The 19,619-nt window shown below is 32.7% G+C and overlaps 1 protein-coding gene across 1 annotated transcript; it reads left to right on the top strand.

Moving 5' to 3' along the window:
• Positions 1–10,825: 10,825 nt before the first annotated feature.
• On the top strand, positions 10,826–18,400 carry LOC145304646 (uncharacterized). The gene is made up of 13 exons (XM_080146577.1): positions 10,826–10,886; positions 11,471–11,575; positions 12,528–12,593; positions 13,032–13,109; positions 14,035–14,103; positions 14,485–14,529; positions 14,714–14,838; positions 14,966–15,091; positions 15,263–15,371; positions 15,805–15,888; positions 16,100–16,180; positions 16,458–16,553; positions 18,060–18,400. The coding sequence occupies exons 1-13, from the start codon at positions 10,859–10,861 to the stop codon at positions 18,119–18,121; spliced, it is 1,074 nt and encodes a 357-aa protein (XP_080002703.1). The 5' UTR covers positions 10,826–10,858; the 3' UTR covers positions 18,122–18,400.
• Positions 18,401–19,619: the final 1,219 nt, after the last annotated feature.

Below are 19,619 nucleotides of genomic sequence, written 5' to 3' on the forward strand. Positions count from 1 at the left end.
GGTAATTTTGTTTATCATCATCAGAGATGAACATCAATTTATCATCTATTGTCTTATAGCAGCAGATACCTTGTTGTTTAGCGTCTCTTCTAAACAAAAATGAAAATATTACTCTTTTGTGACTCTATTACAAGCAATAACAGTTAAATGGAGAAAGAAAACTTTGTTGATTCTAGATTACCTTAAAGTTACCCCTGTAAAACTTTTTTGCTGTTATTATATCAACTATGAGAGATTCAGGATGCTTTAGGTTGTGCTCCTAGAGGTAGTGTATAAATTGATAATAAAAAATCTGGGACATTAAATTTTGTTTTTTGTTGAAAGGGGTCAAAACCACATTTTTAGTAAAAATATAAAAAATTTACCTGAACATTAGGTATAAACCTATTCTCCTTCTGGGGGCCAAATCACTAAAGACATAGGCGAAGCATCCACCAGTACTTTTAATATAATAATAATATTTATAGAGTAGTGATAAGACATGATAAATGATCCTGTATGTCAATAAAGTTTTAATAAGAAACAAGGATGAAATCATCCATAAGGAGTAAAGCACAAAAAATCATGGATATGAAAAAGGACAAGGAAATTGAAAGAGCTTCTGTTAGATTTAAGAATGGGTGGGTTATTGGAGAAAAAATCACAAAACCTTTTGATATCTATATTTTGTATAATGACTGATGGTAAAAGTAATTTACATACTGTATGCTCAGCACAATGGGATATTTAATTTTGATACTTTTGTCCACAAAAATTATGAAAATCGGACCAAAAACACGAATGGGGGAATCATCTTTAATTACAAAAATCCCTCAGAACAACGGGAATTTTAATTTTGATACTCTTATCTACAAAAATTTTTCAAATCGGACCGAAAACGGCAAAGAAATAGAGAAAAATATAAAAATAGCCAAAAACCAGTCCGACCATGGATGTTTCCCCTAGAACGACGGGAAATTTAATTTGATATCATTATATCCAAAAATTTAAAAAATCGGACCCATGATATGGGGAAACATGTAATAAATATCAAATAACCAAAAACATGCTAAAAGCAGTCCAACTGCTGTATATGTTTTATAGTTAATTAAGCTCCTAAATGATGAGAATGTTGACAAAAAGTTTCAACCGTGTATCTTCAAAATCACGTTTCCCCCAATTAGTATCTGACGGACAGACGGACGGAAATTTGGAATTATCGAGTAGCTTCGCTACTAAAAAAAACTATTTTAAAAATCTATCAACAAATCAAAATAACGAATTTTCAAATATCTGGACAACGACACCTTTAGAAATACCAAGTTCAATGATTAGCGAAAATACAATATATTCCTTCCATACCAACTGACCAACATACTTTTGCCTTTTTTTTCAGGTTTGTATGAAAAAAACCCACAAAAAATCATGTCGATTTGCATAATTACAAGCATTACAGATTAACCTATAGACGTCCAAGCTTTTTTATTTTGGGGGGGGGGGGGGGAGTAAAAAATAAAATTTTTTGAATGCCTGAGGCACCCCCAAACCCACCCTTGGACGTCTCTTTGACACAGTGTGTTTACTTGTAAAGTAGCTTTGCTTTATTGCGGAAACACTTTCTTCATCATTTCCTATGCTTTCCTCTTGGCTGGTAATGATAACATCATCAGAAACAGAATTCCTCAATATTTTATACCTGGCTCAGTAATATAATTTCCAGTATGGCTTCGATACTGATTAATATCCACTGGACCAGAACAGGTTCTATGCCATACTGAAAAATTATGTATAGCATATCATATTATATTTAAATTTCTACAAATATGAAAATGTACAATTTTAAGATTAAAACTGTTTTGTAAGACCGTACCTTTAGCATCTCGGGGCTAATAAAACTGGTTTTAATTTTATAATTGTACATTTTTATGTACGTGGAAAGCTGTTTTAAATACAATGCGATAAATTTATATTCCAGTATTACTTCAAAACATATTAATTTTAACTAGATAAGGCATACTGTAAAATCATGTACAACATCGTATTGCAGACAATTTTAATATCCGCGGAAAGCTGTCTTTGATGATGCGCAAAAATAACTATTCCAGTAAGTCTTCCAACCTATTAATAACCGTTGAATTAGCACCGGTTCTTATCCATACTGAAAAATCCTTTTTGTATTGTATTTAATTTTTTTTTGAGGGAAAAATAGAACGAAAATCATAAAATAATTACCAGTTTTGGTAGCCCGGAACATTTTTACTTTTAATGAATTTTAATGTTAATTGCACATTATATCAAACTAAATAAGGTTCCTGATATTATGATTCCTAGATAGATTTGGTATAATTTTGTAATGAATCAAATAGTATGTCATGCATTTTGTAAGAAACTTAACGACATAGCAGTTTTGTTTCAAAAGTATTGTTCCTTTGATACAACAAGCACTGTAACTTTTTATTTGTTTGGAAGTTTTGCTTTTATGTATGTTGTCATCTTTGTTTACTGTTAGCTGTGCTTTCTGTTATAGACAAAAGAAAGACATAACAGATATCATATGAGACGCCTATTAACACAAAATCTTAGACATATTTCCATAAAATAATTTATACAAAGATAAGATATTATATCTTATACCATACTAGCAGCTGCGCCCCTAGCCTCTAGGGGCTCTGTAAGGGGTAGAAAAAAGCTTTAAAAATAGCTTAAAACCATACCATGATTTAAATCTAAAAATAATATAGCCTCAAACCATGACGGGACCTATGTGAAGCTTACCTAAAAACAGAACCTAATAAGTTCAATGGTTATAGAGATCATAAGCTTCAGACAAAAAATCCTTACAATTTTTTAGAATAGGATAACTTGCTCTGTCTGTACCAGTGGCGTGCACAGTACAAGGTGTGTGAAAACCATAAGGACGTGTAAAAGTGGAAGGCAATCTAAATTGTTCACTCTTCCATTAGTGTATAAGTGAAACTGGATTTTCTTATGCGTGATTTGAAATAACTTTGAAATAAAATTGATTGTGTAGGTTTTAAACTTAATTCTATCCTTTATTGATCCTAAAAATATTTTGAAAATCAAATTTAGTGAATCCTGAGGGGCGGGGGGGGGGGCGGGGGGTATTCCCATTTAGAGGGTAAAAAAGGTGAAAGTTATTCATTCTTAATATTTTTTATGGGTAGTGGACCCCACTCTCCAAACCCATCACACGCAAACTTAATTAGCACTCCCCATATATTACAAAAGACATCAATTGAAATGGTATAAAAGTCAAATATTCAAATGAAAAGCCACATAGATTGAATTCTTTTTAATTATCTCCTTTCTTCTTTGTCTTAACAGTTATGACAATGACAGAGTGATAAATAAGTAGGGTTGGGCCGGATAATTTTTTGGCCGGATAACGGATATCAGGATGATATCTAATGCCAGATATCCAGCTGATTTCTAATAACCGGATTTTGAAGTAGCAAAAAAATATCTTTATAAAAATTGGCTGCTGTTTAGTTGCAGAGTGCCAGCTGCGGCGGCTGGCAGCTGCCAAGTACAGCTGCAGCCGTCAAATATCATGTTTTCAGAAAATTCTAATATAAAATTTTCATATAAATAAACATTATCTGAAAAAAATTATTAACCTTTAAAATTAAGAAAATTTACAGCCATTTCAAATATAAAAAGTAGGTATTTTTAGACTAATAGAAAATATTTTATTGCCGGATATCCGGCCAGATAGTTTTAATATCCGGTATCCGGCCCAACCCTAGAATAAAGTTGTGATTAATCTTCTGATAGTTAACCCTATTTATATTTTCCATTGTCAACTATAACCCAATCACACCTAAAGTAATGATTAAACAAAGAAAGGTTATCTACCCACCTTATTTTCAATTTATTTTAATATAAGGAAGGAAGTTTCTTTGTTCAACTAGGCACTTTGAGGGAAACCGCAAAAGATCTTGATATAATGAAGAACTTTTGTAACAATTAAAAAGAGTTTGTAAAGACCAAGCAATGTTTTCGCGCATTTTCTCTTGTCGGTGCTTTTTGTTTATTTTTGGAACTATATTCCAAATAACTTTTCGCTATTAAATCCATTCATTTGTATAAACCTCTCTGTTTTATCTATAAATCTGTTATTGTCCCCTCTCAATAAGGCGTACTATTAGGTATAGTACCAATAATGATCAATCAGACGCAATAAACGGGGCAACCTTTTAGTAGATTTCTAGATTTTTTTTTATATCTAGTTTAATTATAAAGTTTAATTACGCATATTTAAGCTTTATTCAGATTTCAACTATCTATAAACTTGTTGTTTGTATAAAATGAGCATAGAACTGTCTTTTAATACAAAATTATGGGGTATAGTGCCTTTTGTGACAACGCCTCTTAAGGGGCGTTTCGTCGTATTTTCACAGTAGCTTTTGATAGGTTATTTTAGGTTAGGTGATTGCCCCGCAGAGGCTAGAAATATGGGAAAAGTCACTGTGAAAATACGATGAAACGCCAATTAAGAGGCGTTGCCATGAAAGGGACTATTTCCAAAATGTGTACACCTTATAATCAATAATGTATTTTGATTGTTCCTGTATTGTGTTGCTATTGATCCTAAGAGATTGATTATCTAGACTTTGTATATTTATTGGCCCACTTTAAAGCACACACTGAAACACACCTATTCCAAATAATAACACACCCATTCGATTTTGAAGTTGTACAAAGGAAGAATCATATAGAGCAGAAATTTCAAACGACTATAGCAACAATTCAAAATAAAATCTGTGCTTATTTGAATCGTCCAATTGATTTTAATCTAAGAATAGATTTAAAAAGATGAAACAATTTTGAAAATCTTTTAACATATACTTCTTTTCCTATAAACTAATTTTTAAAATAGTGACTTCTAGGACTTTTAAAAGAAGATTATATAAGCAATGCAACTCTTTAATCAAAACGTATGTATTTTCATTTCAGCCATGATCAGTTTTAGGAAGAAGATTAAAAAAGAAGCAATGGCATTCTAAGTTTGTCCAATTTTATGAATGTAGTTTAAATGCATTTAGAATACGTGGATAGTGTACCTTTTGATACAATATTACTTATAGCTGTCTAAAAAATGATATATACCCCCTTTAACCCATCCCCTCCTCTTTTACCTGAAAACGAACTGATAAAAAAATGGGCACCTAATAGCAACCAAAAATTTCCACCTTCATAATATCCATCTATTCTAAACCCATACATTTTTTTCTATTTATTTAGTTCATTTAAATTTCCTCTTATTCCTATTAACACATATGTAACATCAAATCAAATCTTCCAAAATTTTGTCAAAACTTAGTTACTTCACAAACATTATGCTTTGCTGTTACAGTAGGATATCAGCTTAAAATTGTCCACAGCTGTAATGTAATGTATGTTACCATAGCGACGTTGGAACCCGCTTTGTTTGAGAATTGTGGCGCATTGAAAGAGTTATGACAGGAAAGGAACTGTTATAAAGAACGCATCTTACCAAAATTTTGGGTGTCAACACAAACCAGCCTAATAAACAATCACAAGAATGAAAAATTGGGCAATTAGTGTAGCTGTGTTTAGTGCTCTAGGAAAATAGGGATATATATTACTGCTTTTGGCCTACCTATTCTATTGACGTCATAGTAGAGGAAAAGAGAAAGGGAAGGGTGAAAGAAACCACTTAGAAAAGAGATGGGATATGGTTTATATCCTGACGTCAATAGAAACAACGGTAGGCCAAATGCAGTGACATCTATCCCCATTTTGCTAGGGCACTATAGACAGCTACAAGGCTGTGGTATACATTTTTCGAGGCGACATACCCATATTTTTGGAGGGGTGGTCACTTCTTAAATTGGGTTGTTCCATCCCCTTAAAAAATTATTAAACCATAGTATGACACAGACCAGTATTTACGATTTAGCTTTAAAATATAATTTTACAATCCTTGTGAGGATTTTTTATGATCAAGTATATCTGTCAAAGATTTGTGTTGTTATCAATTATGTCAACATAACTATATCAATTACAATTGACAAAATAGTTGTCATGCGAAAAATTGTAATCCTTAAAAATGGACACATAACATACTTTTAAATAAAAACGCTTTTTACCTAAAATTAAAAATATGTTGTTTTATAAAAAACTTCTATAGCGCATTTTACTCTTAAATCTTCATCTCTTAATGCTCCTCATAAAACCATTTCAAATAAGCAAGCACTCTTTTTTTCACGCATCCCTTTTCCCCCCACTCCAATTCGTTTATCACCCCCCTAATCAACATGCAAAAATGTGCTAAACACAATTATTTGGTTTTTATTGCTCTAGAGTGCCTTATGAAATAAGTACATGCACGCTTATGTCCAATTTAACAAATCCTAATATATAAAGTGGCAAAGTTTTATGTCTATACCCTTAGCTTTCGATAACTGCTGAACTTATTTAATTCTCTTTTTCACGGAAGCTTTACATTAGTCCCAGAAACAGATCTATAGTATAGATGTATAAATACAGAAAACTAACTACCTTCCTTTTTCAATTACCCTTTTCGTCTACTACCAACTTGTTTTCTGCTACTTGGCTGTGTTAATATAAACGACACCATTGGTGGATTTTCAATGGCCTAATTGAGAGTCGGCACAAGGACACTGCGAAAAGGAGATAACCCCTTCCCTTTCTAGTGTTTTACTCTAATGGTAAAGCACTTATAAAAAAACTTATTATTGTCTTTAGTTATGACGCACCTTGTGAGTAGATTTGCGCCACCCTATACAAATTTAAAACCCCGTGTTTTTGGGTAATAGTATGCGTTTGTCGCACGTAGAAAAAATTTACAAACTAGTGGCCTAAAAAACGTTACATTTAACATGTGCTAAAACACATTTTTTTGTAATCTAATTTTGTGGTATGATAAAGGAAACACGTCTAATAAATTGCATGATTTTTTACGGTTTTTATGGTAGGGTGGGGGGGGGGGGGGTTAAGGGGAGTTAGAATATTTCATAGGACAGCTGTTTTCATCAAATCAAACTATTTTAAAATCCTTAATTATGTGTTTGAAAAATTAATTGAATATGTGTTTTATTTAAAAGACAACGAGCTATTTATATTTAATAAGAAAAACTCACTTTTACAGATGAAGTAGTATTAGGGTTACATAAATCCCACGTTAAAATTGTCATATCGATTTCAAACTTTGAATGATGATTCCTCTAACAGTTAGGTACAACTTAGAAAGCGCAGCAACTCCTTAACAATTACCAGAAAGTCCATACGTCCATTTAAAACATGCAGATTGCTTTACTTTTTTGACAATTTTTTTGTATTATTATCCGGTTTTTTTGGTATACTGATTCCTATCACAACAAGGTACATTGTCATAAGCGAAGCCTTTCTGTAATCAAGTCCTAAAAATGTAAGTACGTCCTTAAACAGTAACATGTATATAAGCAGTTTTGCAACAAATTTACTTAAATTTTGTTTAGACTTATGCATTATATCTGCTTATTCAGTTCTGACATTTTGCAAGTGTTAATGTTCGTTTGTCCTTCCATATCAGAGCGTCTCTTTTATGGGTGTTGTCATCCTTGTTTATATATAATTTTTAAGCATTATCATTTGAACTTTGTAAATTCTGCTTATGCGTCATCCATATGTCTCTCTCTGTCTTTGTCAAATTTTCAGCAAATATTGGTAAAATATTTGGTGTGCATACAGTAATGTCATGTACGCACCTAGGAACATTTGAAGGAAGGGATGTGTAGGGGGGGGGGGGGGGAGGGGAGAGGGGCTGAACTCTAAATTTCAAAGAAGAATACCTAAATTAACCTTATATGGTCATTTTGTTTCTAGAGACGATTTCTCTTGGAAGGGTGGTTTTACTCTCCCTCAAAAAAGGTAATCATCCCAGGACCTATGAGAAGCTTTACAGTTAAATAGAACCATATTGGTTAAGCGGTTAGCGAGATCCTTCGGACAACACAGACAGACGTAGTTCCTGTTACTCTTATATAAGCAAAATGTTTAGAAAAATTTTCGACTACGTAAGTTAACAAATTCATTTTTTGTTGCTATGATTATTATTAAATTTGCTGCATCGCAAAAACATGTTAAAATATTGGGTTAGATTTTTGAAGTCATACATTTCTTTGATTGTTACGTACGTTGTAGGGTGTTTATTCAAGATTTATGAATTACTAGCGGCTACGCCCCTAGAGACTTCTAGGGGCACTTGAGGAGTGGGGGAGTTCTTCTAGGGTTGATTTTATCTCGGGAGGGTGGTGGTACACTCCCCCAAAATAGTTATAAACCTTCCCGGGACCTATGAGAAGATATCTTGTTAAGGAGAATACGATCGGTTGAGCGGTTAGCGAGATCCTTCGGTACAAACATACAGATAGAAAGACAAACAGCTAAACATCCTGTTAATTTATTAAAAGGATAATAATTGTCTAACTATTACTTTCTGCTCTTCATGCTAGAGGCGAAGCAGCTAGTTTAGTATATAGAATTTGTCTCAAGTTAAAGATCTAAAAGAATGCTGGTCTGTAGTGACTTGTACCTTTTAGAGAAGTTTTATGTGTCTTAGGTGGATTTTAGTCTATTTTCTTGACCTCCCCTAAAGGCTAGGCGCGAAGCAGATTTCAGTATGAATTTAAGAATTAATGTTTTGTTGTTATTGTTTAACACTAAAATGTTGAAAAGTTAAAAGTTCTTAGGAGAGCCAAATACTTCTGGGGAAAGTGTCTACTTAACAACTAATTTTTTATCCAACAACAGAAAAAAATGTACCAAGCATAACAACATCCTAATATGCTAAGCTAATATGTTAACATAGATAATTAACTATTGTGGTTAATTATAGTGAAAAAAGCTAAAATTAAATATTTGGTGTTTGTCGACCACTAACAATAGTGGTTATTCCTAGGTTTAATCGCTGCATGCGGGGCTAACAATTACCTAACATAACCTAACCTAACCAACCAACGAAAATGTCAATTTTTATTTTGAACAAGGGCTGGGTTTTTTCTTTGATCAACATGGCACTTTCAAGGAAAACCCCTTTTTTTAAGAGAGAGAGGTATGACCCATAGTATAAAAAGCTATGCTTTTTCAAAAGAAAAGATAATATTAGAAATTTGTTTGTTGTCATTCTATATAAGCTGCTTTGCTTTTTAAATAATTTTCATAATTTTCATAATTAAATCTTTGTAAAATACAATGCTATATATAGAAGAGATTCAAGTAAAATAATATTAGGTAAATTGTAAACCACCATAGATACAAATATAGTAGATTTTAAGTTGGATTTATTTTAAACTTTAATAGCAGCTAAAATTTCTTAGGGGTTATTGGTCAACAACTTAACAAAAGTCTTCCACCAAAAAAACTGATTTAGTCTTCAATATACTAAAGATTTCCTAAACGATTTTATACATCTTAATTGGAACTGATGATCTATTTAATAGTGAAACAATTGTCTTCCATCAATAAAATGTTAAAAAAATAACCTGTGTTTATATATATAATCTATAATACAAAGTAGAATATAAGATAAAGTAGTATGTTATTTTTTCTGAAGCTTATGATCTCGGAAATTGCAAGGTCGAACGAAATGTACCCTTTAGAGAAGCTTTACAAATGTTTTTTTTTCTGACCCCCCCCCCGCTTTCCCCTGAAAGCTAGGGGCGTAGTCGCTAGTTATTATTTGTAGCAAATTTATTCTTTAATTTACTTTATCTGTCTCTCTGTCATTCTGTAAGTCCATCGCTATGGGAGAATTGTGATTTTCTATGTAAGATGTCAATCCATGATCATTTTTGTGTTTGGCAACTCATGGAATTTGTCATCCTAGTTATTCTTAAAAACCATTGCGCTCTATAGCATCCCTATTCTATGGAAACACCAACATTTTATTATCATCGCAACCTTCTCTACAATAATAAGTTCGGCAACCCTACATACTTAAGAAAGATCTAAGAAACAATGCGAAGCTCTGATCTATAAAGTCAATATTTTCATATTAGTTTAATTAAAACTAGCAGCTACGCCCCCTAGAAGCCTCTAGGGGCACTTAAGGTAGGAGGGAGAAAAGTCGACCACATCCCGTTTTAAATTTGAGTTTCAAAAGAGTAAAAAAATATTTTTTTTTGGGGGGGGGGGGGGGTGGGTTGGGGGTGTAAACACCCTCCTCAAAAATAGTTTAAAACCTTCCTAGGACAAATAAGAAGTTTCAATAAAAAGGAGAACAATATCGGTTCAGCGGTTAGCGAGATCCTTCGGGACAGACAAAAAACGCTTACTACTTTATAAAATAGGAGGATTATTATTCAGTTATTATAACAATTTAATAATAATCCTATATTGCAAAGCAGTAAGGTTTTTTGTCTGAAGCTAAAAATCTTGTATTTTAATAATATGTCAGTCAATTATTCAATGACATATAGTCAAAACAAGATAGTCTGTTGAAAAAAATCCTACAAGTTTTGCTGGTTGAATGAGGCTAATATCTTATTTTAAGAATAGAAGATAGGAGCATATTTTGCGCTGTATTATATCATAATTGTCCTTGTTTTTATTACAGCGAAGACGCATGTCAAAAAGTTTATCATAGAAATTGACAATCTTCCGTTTCCCCCAACAGGGCTAGATATCATTTCATACATTTGTCGAAAAATGTTGGAGGATTTTTTGCAACTAAAAAAATTAAATTATAAAAAAATCTCCGAAAAATGAAAATAAAAAATTTGGGAGGCATATTTAATGCAAAAACCTGTATTTGTTAATTATATAAATATTGGTGTATGTGCTAATATTCTTCAGTTAACGTTTACCTATTCATCTAACACAAGCTCAAAAAATGAGAAGCCTCAAATGCTTATCTTTAGGTAAAAAAAGATACAGTGTTTTTTTTCAACCTAGTGATTTTAAAGCTTTGATTTAAAATGTGGTATAATACCCAAACCGACCAGTAGACGAAAATAACGCCCCCCCCCCCCCCCCTCCTCCTTCATTAATTTTTTTAACCTAAAACACATGTTGTGAATCTAACCCTGTAGGACACTCCTAGCCTTTACTTAACCTAACCTAGCATAGAATAAGCATATAACAAATGTAGATTTATATAATACTTCAGCCAACTGAACTTTCGTACTTGTAACTGATAAAATATAAAGATTGGAATTGAAAATATGAGATATTTTTTTTCAAAATCCCACTTTAAGTTAATGGAAATTTTTTCTAAAAACTTTTAATATCATAATTGTAGAATAATTTTAAGTAGAATCGAAGCATTCTCTAATTATTTGTCATTCATATTAAAAAGTTTAAATTGTTAAGTAAAACTGAAGTAACCTTACATTCTTACATTCATTGAAATAATGTCAATTGAAACACTTTGTATATCTAACTACTTAGTTAGGTTTAATTTAGTTAACCAGTACAAATTAGCTACATTGTCCTTTATTTTAAGTGATATCTATAGCTGGAACTTTTGCTGATACATCCCTTTCAAATTATGGAAGATTTGGGGCTGGCAGTCCTTCCGGAGGTCATTCTGGCGGGGGTCATGATACAGGTACAGAAACAGATAGACAAACTAAAGAAGTTGTTTGTAGTGCCCTAGCAAAATGGGGATAGATGTCACTGCTTTTGACCTACCTATTCTATTGACGTCAGGAAATACCCTCTTTTCTAGGCTGTTTTTTTCCCTTTCCTTTCTCTTTCCCTCTACTATGACGTCAATATAATAGGTAGACCAAAAGCTCTAATTTCTATCCCCATTTTCATAGGGCACTAAACACAGATAACAAACTAAATACTAGAATTACTATAATTAATCAGTCAATAATTCTCTATAACAGTTATATTAGTTTTGAGATTTATAAGTATAGTTCAAAGATTTATAGAAATATTTATGATATACATAAAAAGATAGGTAAACAGAATACAAAATAAACAAATGTATCAGTTATTACATCAGTTGATAGTGGTTTTGAGATGGATTGATAAAATAATCATAAATCTATGTTTTGGGGTTTAACATTCTATTAAAAAATAGATTGTAAAATAGACTTATGGATAGATTGATTAATATACAACAATATGCTTTTATATTTAACTAACAATCCTTATAATAAAGTAACAGGATGTCTGTCAGTATCAGGGGCGTCCAAGCTTTTTTATTTGGGGGGGGTGGGTAATCACCCCTTTACCCCCCCCCCTTGGACGTCTATGGTCTGTATATTTGTTTGTACCGGAGGATTTCGCTAACCGCTAAACCGGTATGGTTCTCCTTTACACGGTAGCTTCTAATTAGGACAGGGAAAAATCGCCACTAGAAAAAAATCCCCCCCCCCCCCAAAAAAAAAACCTCTCCCAAACTTTTTAAACGTTTACTTTTTAATCTAAAACAAAAAATAGAGCTATTGAATTTAACTTTCCTCACCTCAAGAGGCCTTTAGGTGCGTAGCCGCTGGTGATAGATAAATTATTAGAACACTATGCGTTATATTATTAATAACTTTTAGGTAGCTCTAGTGGCCATGGAAATGAACTAAACCAATATTCTGGCGTACTGCCTCCTGTTACTTTGAGTAATATTCTATATTCTAAAGTAGCAGGATGCCTGTCTGTCTTATTAAGGCATGTCCGCTAAAGTCTCGTAAAAAGGGGGAAGGGGTGCGAAACCCACATTATTAAAATTTCTCCACAAAAAGAATGTTTGTCTGTCTGCCTGTCTGTCTTTGATGAATACTTATTAATTTTTAGTTTGCTCCGTTGTTTATGGACGGAAAATTTAGATTTTTACAGTCTATAATAACTTTAAATTGCAAAATTTTTTTGTACTTGTAAAGGTTCAAACTCATGCAAAATTTACAGAACAATATGATAATGCAATTTTATAATCTATACTTATATGAATTTGCGTCTTTATTCTTGATTTTGGTTACTATAATTTGATCTGCCATTTGCAAATCTCTTTATACTTAGATTATTTTTTTCTAATGAAAATTTATTAGAAAATTAATTAGGTGGAGATAGGGGAGGAAATCTTAACCAATACACAGGTGGTGGGGGAACTGGAACAAGGGGAAGTGGGTCAGCTCAAGGTAAGTAGTAAGCTAGAGTTATATAGAATGATTAATTATCATAAAACTATCACTCTGTAAAAATAATTTGCAGCTACCCTCAATCCTCCAATGGCTTTTCTATTGGTTAGAAAATAGCCTAAACAATTTTGAGATTCACAATACAGTGATCTAAAATCAACCTTTTTGTCTTAATAATTTATAAGTAGGAGAAAACTTAAAGGTGCTATGTTCATTTATGTAATATCTGGTATAATACCTTGAACCAGCAATTGGGTTCATTTATGTATTATCTGGTATAATACCTTGAACCAGCAATTGGGTTCATTTATGTATTATCTGGTACCTTGAACCAGCAATTGGGTTCATTTATGTATTATCTGGTATAATACCTTGAACCAGCAATTGGGTTCATTTATGTATTATCTGGTATAATACCTTGAACCAGCAATTGGGTTCATTTATGTATTATCTGGTACCTTGAACCAGCAATTGGGTTCATTTATGTATTATCTGGTATAATACCTTGAACCAGCAATTGGGTTCATTTATGTATTATCTGGTACCTTGAACCAGCAATTGGGTTCATTTATGTATTATCTGGTATAATACCTTGAACCAGCAATTGGGTTCATTTATGTAATATCTGGTATAGTACCTTGAACCAGCAATTGGAATTACATCCAAGATGTCTATTTACAGTACTGCTTTCGAAACTGACTAAAATCCGGTGGATAAGAACCGTTTATTATCCAAACTGAAAAGTCATGTATCATATCGTATTACATCCAGTTTTCTACGAATATAAAAATGTACAAGTAAAACCAGTTTAGTCCGTGCCTTTGGCATTTTGGGGCTAACAAAACTGGTTTTAAATCTTATAATTGTACATTTTTATATCTGCGGAAAGCTGTTTAAATAACTATTAAAATATAAAAAAATGCAGGTACAAGAGGTGGAGCTGGAGGTGCAGCTGCTGGAGCCTCTCCAGAATATTTTGGTGCAAATGAATCAGGTAAAATTAACAATTAGAATTCAAAGAATTTGATAGGAGACAAAAATTGTCCATGCTTAACTATAATACAAAGTAAGATGATGTCTATCTGTCCGTCTGTCTCTGAACATCAAGATCTCGGTTACCGCTGAACCAATTGGGTTCTACTATTTAGGGAATATACCTACTGGTTCCTTGGTGGCTTTTGGCTATTTTCTTTGGGGGTTGGATAAAAGAATTGTTTCAACAAAAGAGAAAACCTACCAGTTTTAGATATATAGCTCTAACAGGAGCCTACATTATAGAGGCCTGACAACATTCAACTTTCTAAGATATTTATTAAAATTTGAAATAAAAATGTTAAATGTTCTTATTGAAAAACCGAAAAGTTTATCCTTTTAGATTACTATGATGACTACAGTACAAATGAAGGTCGTAACAACAATGGTAAGATTGAATAACTAATAAATTAGAGACAATTTAATTCTCAATAGTCATTTGTGGTAAAGTATTGGTAAGTAAGCTTAGATAAACAGTTAGTTTGAGACTTTTTTGGTATTAAAATATAGTAGTAAATTTTTTACTAAGTGTTCAATTTTAAATTGTAGATCCCACAGGGTAATATTATTAGGTGGAGACTACAATGATGGTGGTGCTGGACAGGGATCCCTGGAGGACTCCATTCCTGGTGTACCTGGCACTGACTACCCTATCTATGCACAGATACCCGAGACTGGCTTCACTTGTGAGGGAAAGGTATAACAACCATCAAACATTTCACATGTTCTTCTAAAATAAAGTTATCTTCTATGATCTTTAAACTAGCTTAAACTAAACTGAATATTCATTTTTGGTACTGTTCTAACAATAAGGACCTTTTTAGGTTGCTGGAGGTTACTATGCTGATCCTGAGGGTGAATGCCAGGTGTTCCACATTTGTGCTGGAGGCCCAGGAGGAGAGCTGTTCAACTTTAACTTCCTTTGCCCCAATGGAACCATCTTCAACCAGGTTGCATTTTTTTAGATTGGGATGTTTTAGAAAACATATAATTGGATTGAGAATTCAAGAGGTTAAGCACAAGTGTCTATTGTGTAGAGTCTATTTTTGTACCATACCAGATATATTCAATGTAAATGGGCACTAACCCTATCTTAATTTCAATACCATTATCATGTTCAGGAATTTTTCATATGTGATTGGTGGTTCAACTTTGACTGTGCTGAGGCTGAGGACTTCTACAGCAAGAATGATGAGAATGCTGCTGCTGCCCAGGCTGTAGATGAGGCTGGTATGTGTTTTGAAAATAAGAATAATATTTCTATTTTGCTATTAAACCTGTTGATGATGATTTAACCTGTAAGAGTAGTAGTAATATCTTTTGTAAAAAAGGCACTTCTCCATACAAGAAAAAAGGTCATTTAATTAATTAAAGGGTGTTGGCCAAATGGTTATGAACCTGATTAAGCAAGCTAGATCTGAACTAGATAGACAAATAAAAGAAATTGTGGTGAGCCTGTTCCTTTTATTATTAGTTAAATCTGATAATTAAGTAAAGGTATAAAAAATAAGAAGTCTGTAAAATTATTTGACAACTTTAAAGACTGCCCAAAAGTTATGATACCTGCATTTAAAATTCACTATTAATGAATACAAATCTGCAGGTTGACACAAAATTACATGCTAAACCAATGTTTTTTTCTTCATAACATTAAATGCTCTAGCTGCTAGTGGCAAGACAACTGGTCAAGGACAAGGTCCCAGAGATCAGGGCAACCAAGGACAGCAAGACAGAAGAAATAATCAAGGTTGTTTTAAAATTAAAATTTTATTTCTTAATTTTATATGAAAATGAAGTAAATTTCTTTTTAATAATAATTTCATTGTCAAACGGAACTTTTAGGAGCTTTTAAAACTGCATTTCTATATTTCTTACTAATTATATCTTGAAGAAATTTAAACTTTTAAGAAGACAAGTTTAGATTAAAGAAATAATGTATTGTTATATTCTTGTTCAAGGACCAGCCAACAATGGAGACAGGGCTTCTCAATCACAGCAAGGCTACAACTCCCCCACAGCTCCCAGACGGGGTGGACAAGGTATTTAACAAAAAAATTAAACACTAAGCCCTTGATAATGAATTTCTCAGACTTCAAAAGTAATAAAGATTTTTATTATTGTTTTAAGCACAATAATTAGAAAGGGTTTATTGGGTTCTGGTTTTTAGGGAAGATTCAAAAATGTATTGTGACGATTTGAATTGTTTTCCAGAACTATCTTCTTTTCCAGAAGAATGTACTAGTTTGAAGTAAATGTGTTATGTTGGATAAGCTCCAAATTAATTTTGAGATGTAAGAGATGACTATTTTCTCTAAGGATCCACAGGTTCTGGTGCCAGCAATCCTAGAAGAGGTGGTTCATCATCAGGTGGCAACAACAAACTACCTGCCAGGCGTCCTCAGCCACAAACAGGTAAAAAAGTACTTTATTAAAAGCGAAGCTTTTCTATAATTAGGGTCGGTCGGTCCGTCCGTACGTCCGTCCGTCCGTCCGTCCGTCCGAGATAGATAGCTTTTATTCGTTAATTTAGGCATGTTAGAATTGTCCTATCGATTTCAAACTTTGCATGATGATTCCTGTAGTAGTTGGGTACGATTTAGAAAGCGTAGGAACTCTATAATCATTACCAGAATGTCCATTTTAAACATGTTGATTTTTCTACTTTTTTAACAAAAAATGTTCAAGTGTTTTAATTATCCGTTTGATCTGATTTTTGGTATATTGATTCCTAGGACAACAAAGAACAATATTATAAGCGAAGCAACTCTATAATCAAGTCCAAAAATGTAAGTATGTCCATAAACATTATCCTGTTTTTAAGCAGTTTTTTAACAAATTTACCTACAATTTTGATTCGACATTTATACATTTATGTTCCGATTTTTCAGTTTAAATACTATGCAAGTGTTAATGTCCGTTTGTCCTACCGTTTCAGTGCTTCGCTTTTATGGATGTTGTCATCCTTGTTCTTTTATTTCCATGGATAGTACATTAGAGGATACTATATTCTTCCACTCAATTATGAAAAATTAAATCCAATTTTTTGTTAGATAAAAATTAGTGGGAGGTACAAATGGGACAAAAAAAATATTTTGTCTTCTTTGTCCTCTGTTCTTTCAACATCCCTCCCCCTCCCCACAATCTTTAATTTACCAAAGACAGAAACTAGTTCATATAATTCAATTTATTGTTCATTGTCACCTCTCTCTCTTTTCTTATTTCATTAAGCTTATACAATATACATATTGAATATTCGACACACTTAAATTAAAAATATGTCTCTGTTGCTGTGCTCTTTGTCTCTTATAATTCCTCTTTCCCATTCTTTTTAAAAGCGAAGCTTTTCTATAATTAGGGTCGGTCCGTCCGTCCGTCCGTCCGTCCGTCCGTCCGTCCGAGATAGTTAGCTTCTATTCGTTAATTTAGGCATGTTGGAATTGTCCTATCGATTTCAAATTTTGCATGGTGATTCCTGTAGTAGTTAGGTACGATTTAGAAAGCGTAGCAACTCTATAATCGTTAACAGAATGTCCGTACGTCCATTTTAAACATGTTGATAATTTACTTTTTTAATAACAATTTTTTATGTGATTAAATCATCCGATTGATCTGATTTTTTGATTACTGATTCCTATTACAATAAGGTACAATATTATGAGCGAAGCATCTCTATCATCAAGTATTAAAATGTCAGTATGTCCTTAAACATAATTCTGCATTTTATAAGTTTTGCAACAAATTTACGTATAACTTTGTAAAACCTTATATTATCATATTTTGTATATTCTGTTCTGACACTCAACAATATTGAATGTTCGTCTGTCATATCGTTTCAGGGCTTCGCTTTTATGGATGTTGTCATCCTTGTTTTCTTTATAATAAAATGCTTTTTTTTAAATGACAAGTTTTCAATATTAGGATATGGAGCTCCCAATGATGAAGCTCTACCTCCCCTAGCCAGCTATGCCAATGCTTTCTAGACTGTCAAGTGCATAACTTACCAACCATTGGAATTGTAGAGTAGCTATGCTACTATAAATATGTATGTTGCTTGTTTGCTAGATAATTTGCTTTTGTTTTTTACTTTATTACCTCAACTCATTACTTCATTAAATTTTAAAAGGCATTAAAGAGAAAAAAGGGCATTTATAAAATACATTATATTCTACCATGAAATCAAAAACAAATAAAAATTGTGATTATTTACTTGTTTTTATTTATTATTATAATTTAATAAATATTAGTAATTTATGCTTAAAGTGATGTCTAATTTGTTTTTTTTTACAGACACAAATCTCAAAAATGGTCATATTTTTATAACTAGCAACTTTGATCATAAAGGCCCTCCACTCTAAATTTCAATTTTAGTTTTGAAAACAAAGTTTCCGATCCTCAAAATAGTTATAACCTTCCCGATGAGAATCTTTGGGAAAACCATATCGGTTAGCGAGGTCCTTTTTACAAACAGAAAGTAACATAGACATCTATGCTGCGTGATTTATCATATTAGGAATCACCATTCTAAATATCAAATTGTTAACATAATTTATTCCTGTGTTAATAAATAAGTCAGAAAATCGGCAAAATAAACGACTAGAAATATCGTCACAAGAATCATCATGCATTGTTTGAAACCTGTAAGAAGATCCTAAAGTAAACTATTGACCTCTGCTTAATTTTCAGAATAGATGATATTTACAACAACCTGATTTAAGCCCTTTGACAATTTTAACCAGTAACATTTCAGTCATCATCTCCATGTTTAAATGTTTCTTATTCCAGTTTTACCTCTTCTTGCCTCATACAGCTTTAAATCTATTCCACACTGTTGTTTTGCGCTTCTCTGAATATAATCGTCTCCGGAGGCGTGCAGAAGGTGGAGGGTAACAACACCCCTAGTAGGGTGGTTAGTTTTGGACTATTTCATTTTCAACCAGATGTGTATATTATTTGTATAAATCATGTGAAATTTCCCGCTTTGGTTAAAAAACAACCCACCTCCAGGTGTCACTCCACCCCACTATACCCCCTTGAGAAGGAGCAACACACACCTAAGTGTAAATGTAAAAATTTGGGACAGTGTCAAATTTCGAGGGTACTCACGCTTCCCCTGACAAAACTCTGTGCACGCCACTACTGGAGAGAGATTATTCTTACTTTAAAAAAATATTTTTAGCCCGGACAGTCTTTTAAAGAACAAAGAATATAAATTGTGCAAAGGCCCAGGGTGGAAGGGGACGTTGGGCTATTTATTACACTAGTCCCCAAAGTTTTAGAATAACATTTTTGAGACTTTTATTAAATTTTGATTAGTTGATTTATTGTGTTGAGTGTCCAAACGTTTCGACCACTAATTGTATTTACAGAAAGGAAAATTGTATAATCAATGGGGATGTACATTAAATTGTCGTTTTCCTTTAGATCCCTGGCTCAGGCCTGTGGAGAGAATAGAGAAACAGATTGACAAAATTCATCCTC

This window comes from Acartia tonsa, chromosome 13, assembly GCF_053477335.1.
Source record: "Acartia tonsa isolate MP-2025a chromosome 13, ASM5347733v1, whole genome shotgun sequence".
NCBI lineage: Eukaryota > Metazoa > Arthropoda > Copepoda > Calanoida > Acartiidae > Acartia > Acartia tonsa.

Coding starts and splice junctions, on each gene's coding strand:
- LOC145304646 (XM_080146577.1), top strand. CDS start 10,859: ATGAGAAGCCTCAAATGCTTATCTTTAG. Junction 14,104..14,484: donor TTTTGGTGCAAATGAATCAG/GTAAAATTAACA, acceptor TTATCCTTTTAG/ATTACTATGATGACTACAGT. Junction 16,181..16,457: donor TCCCAGACGGGGTGGACAAG/GTATTTAACAAA, acceptor ATTTTCTCTAAG/GATCCACAGGTTCTGGTGCC.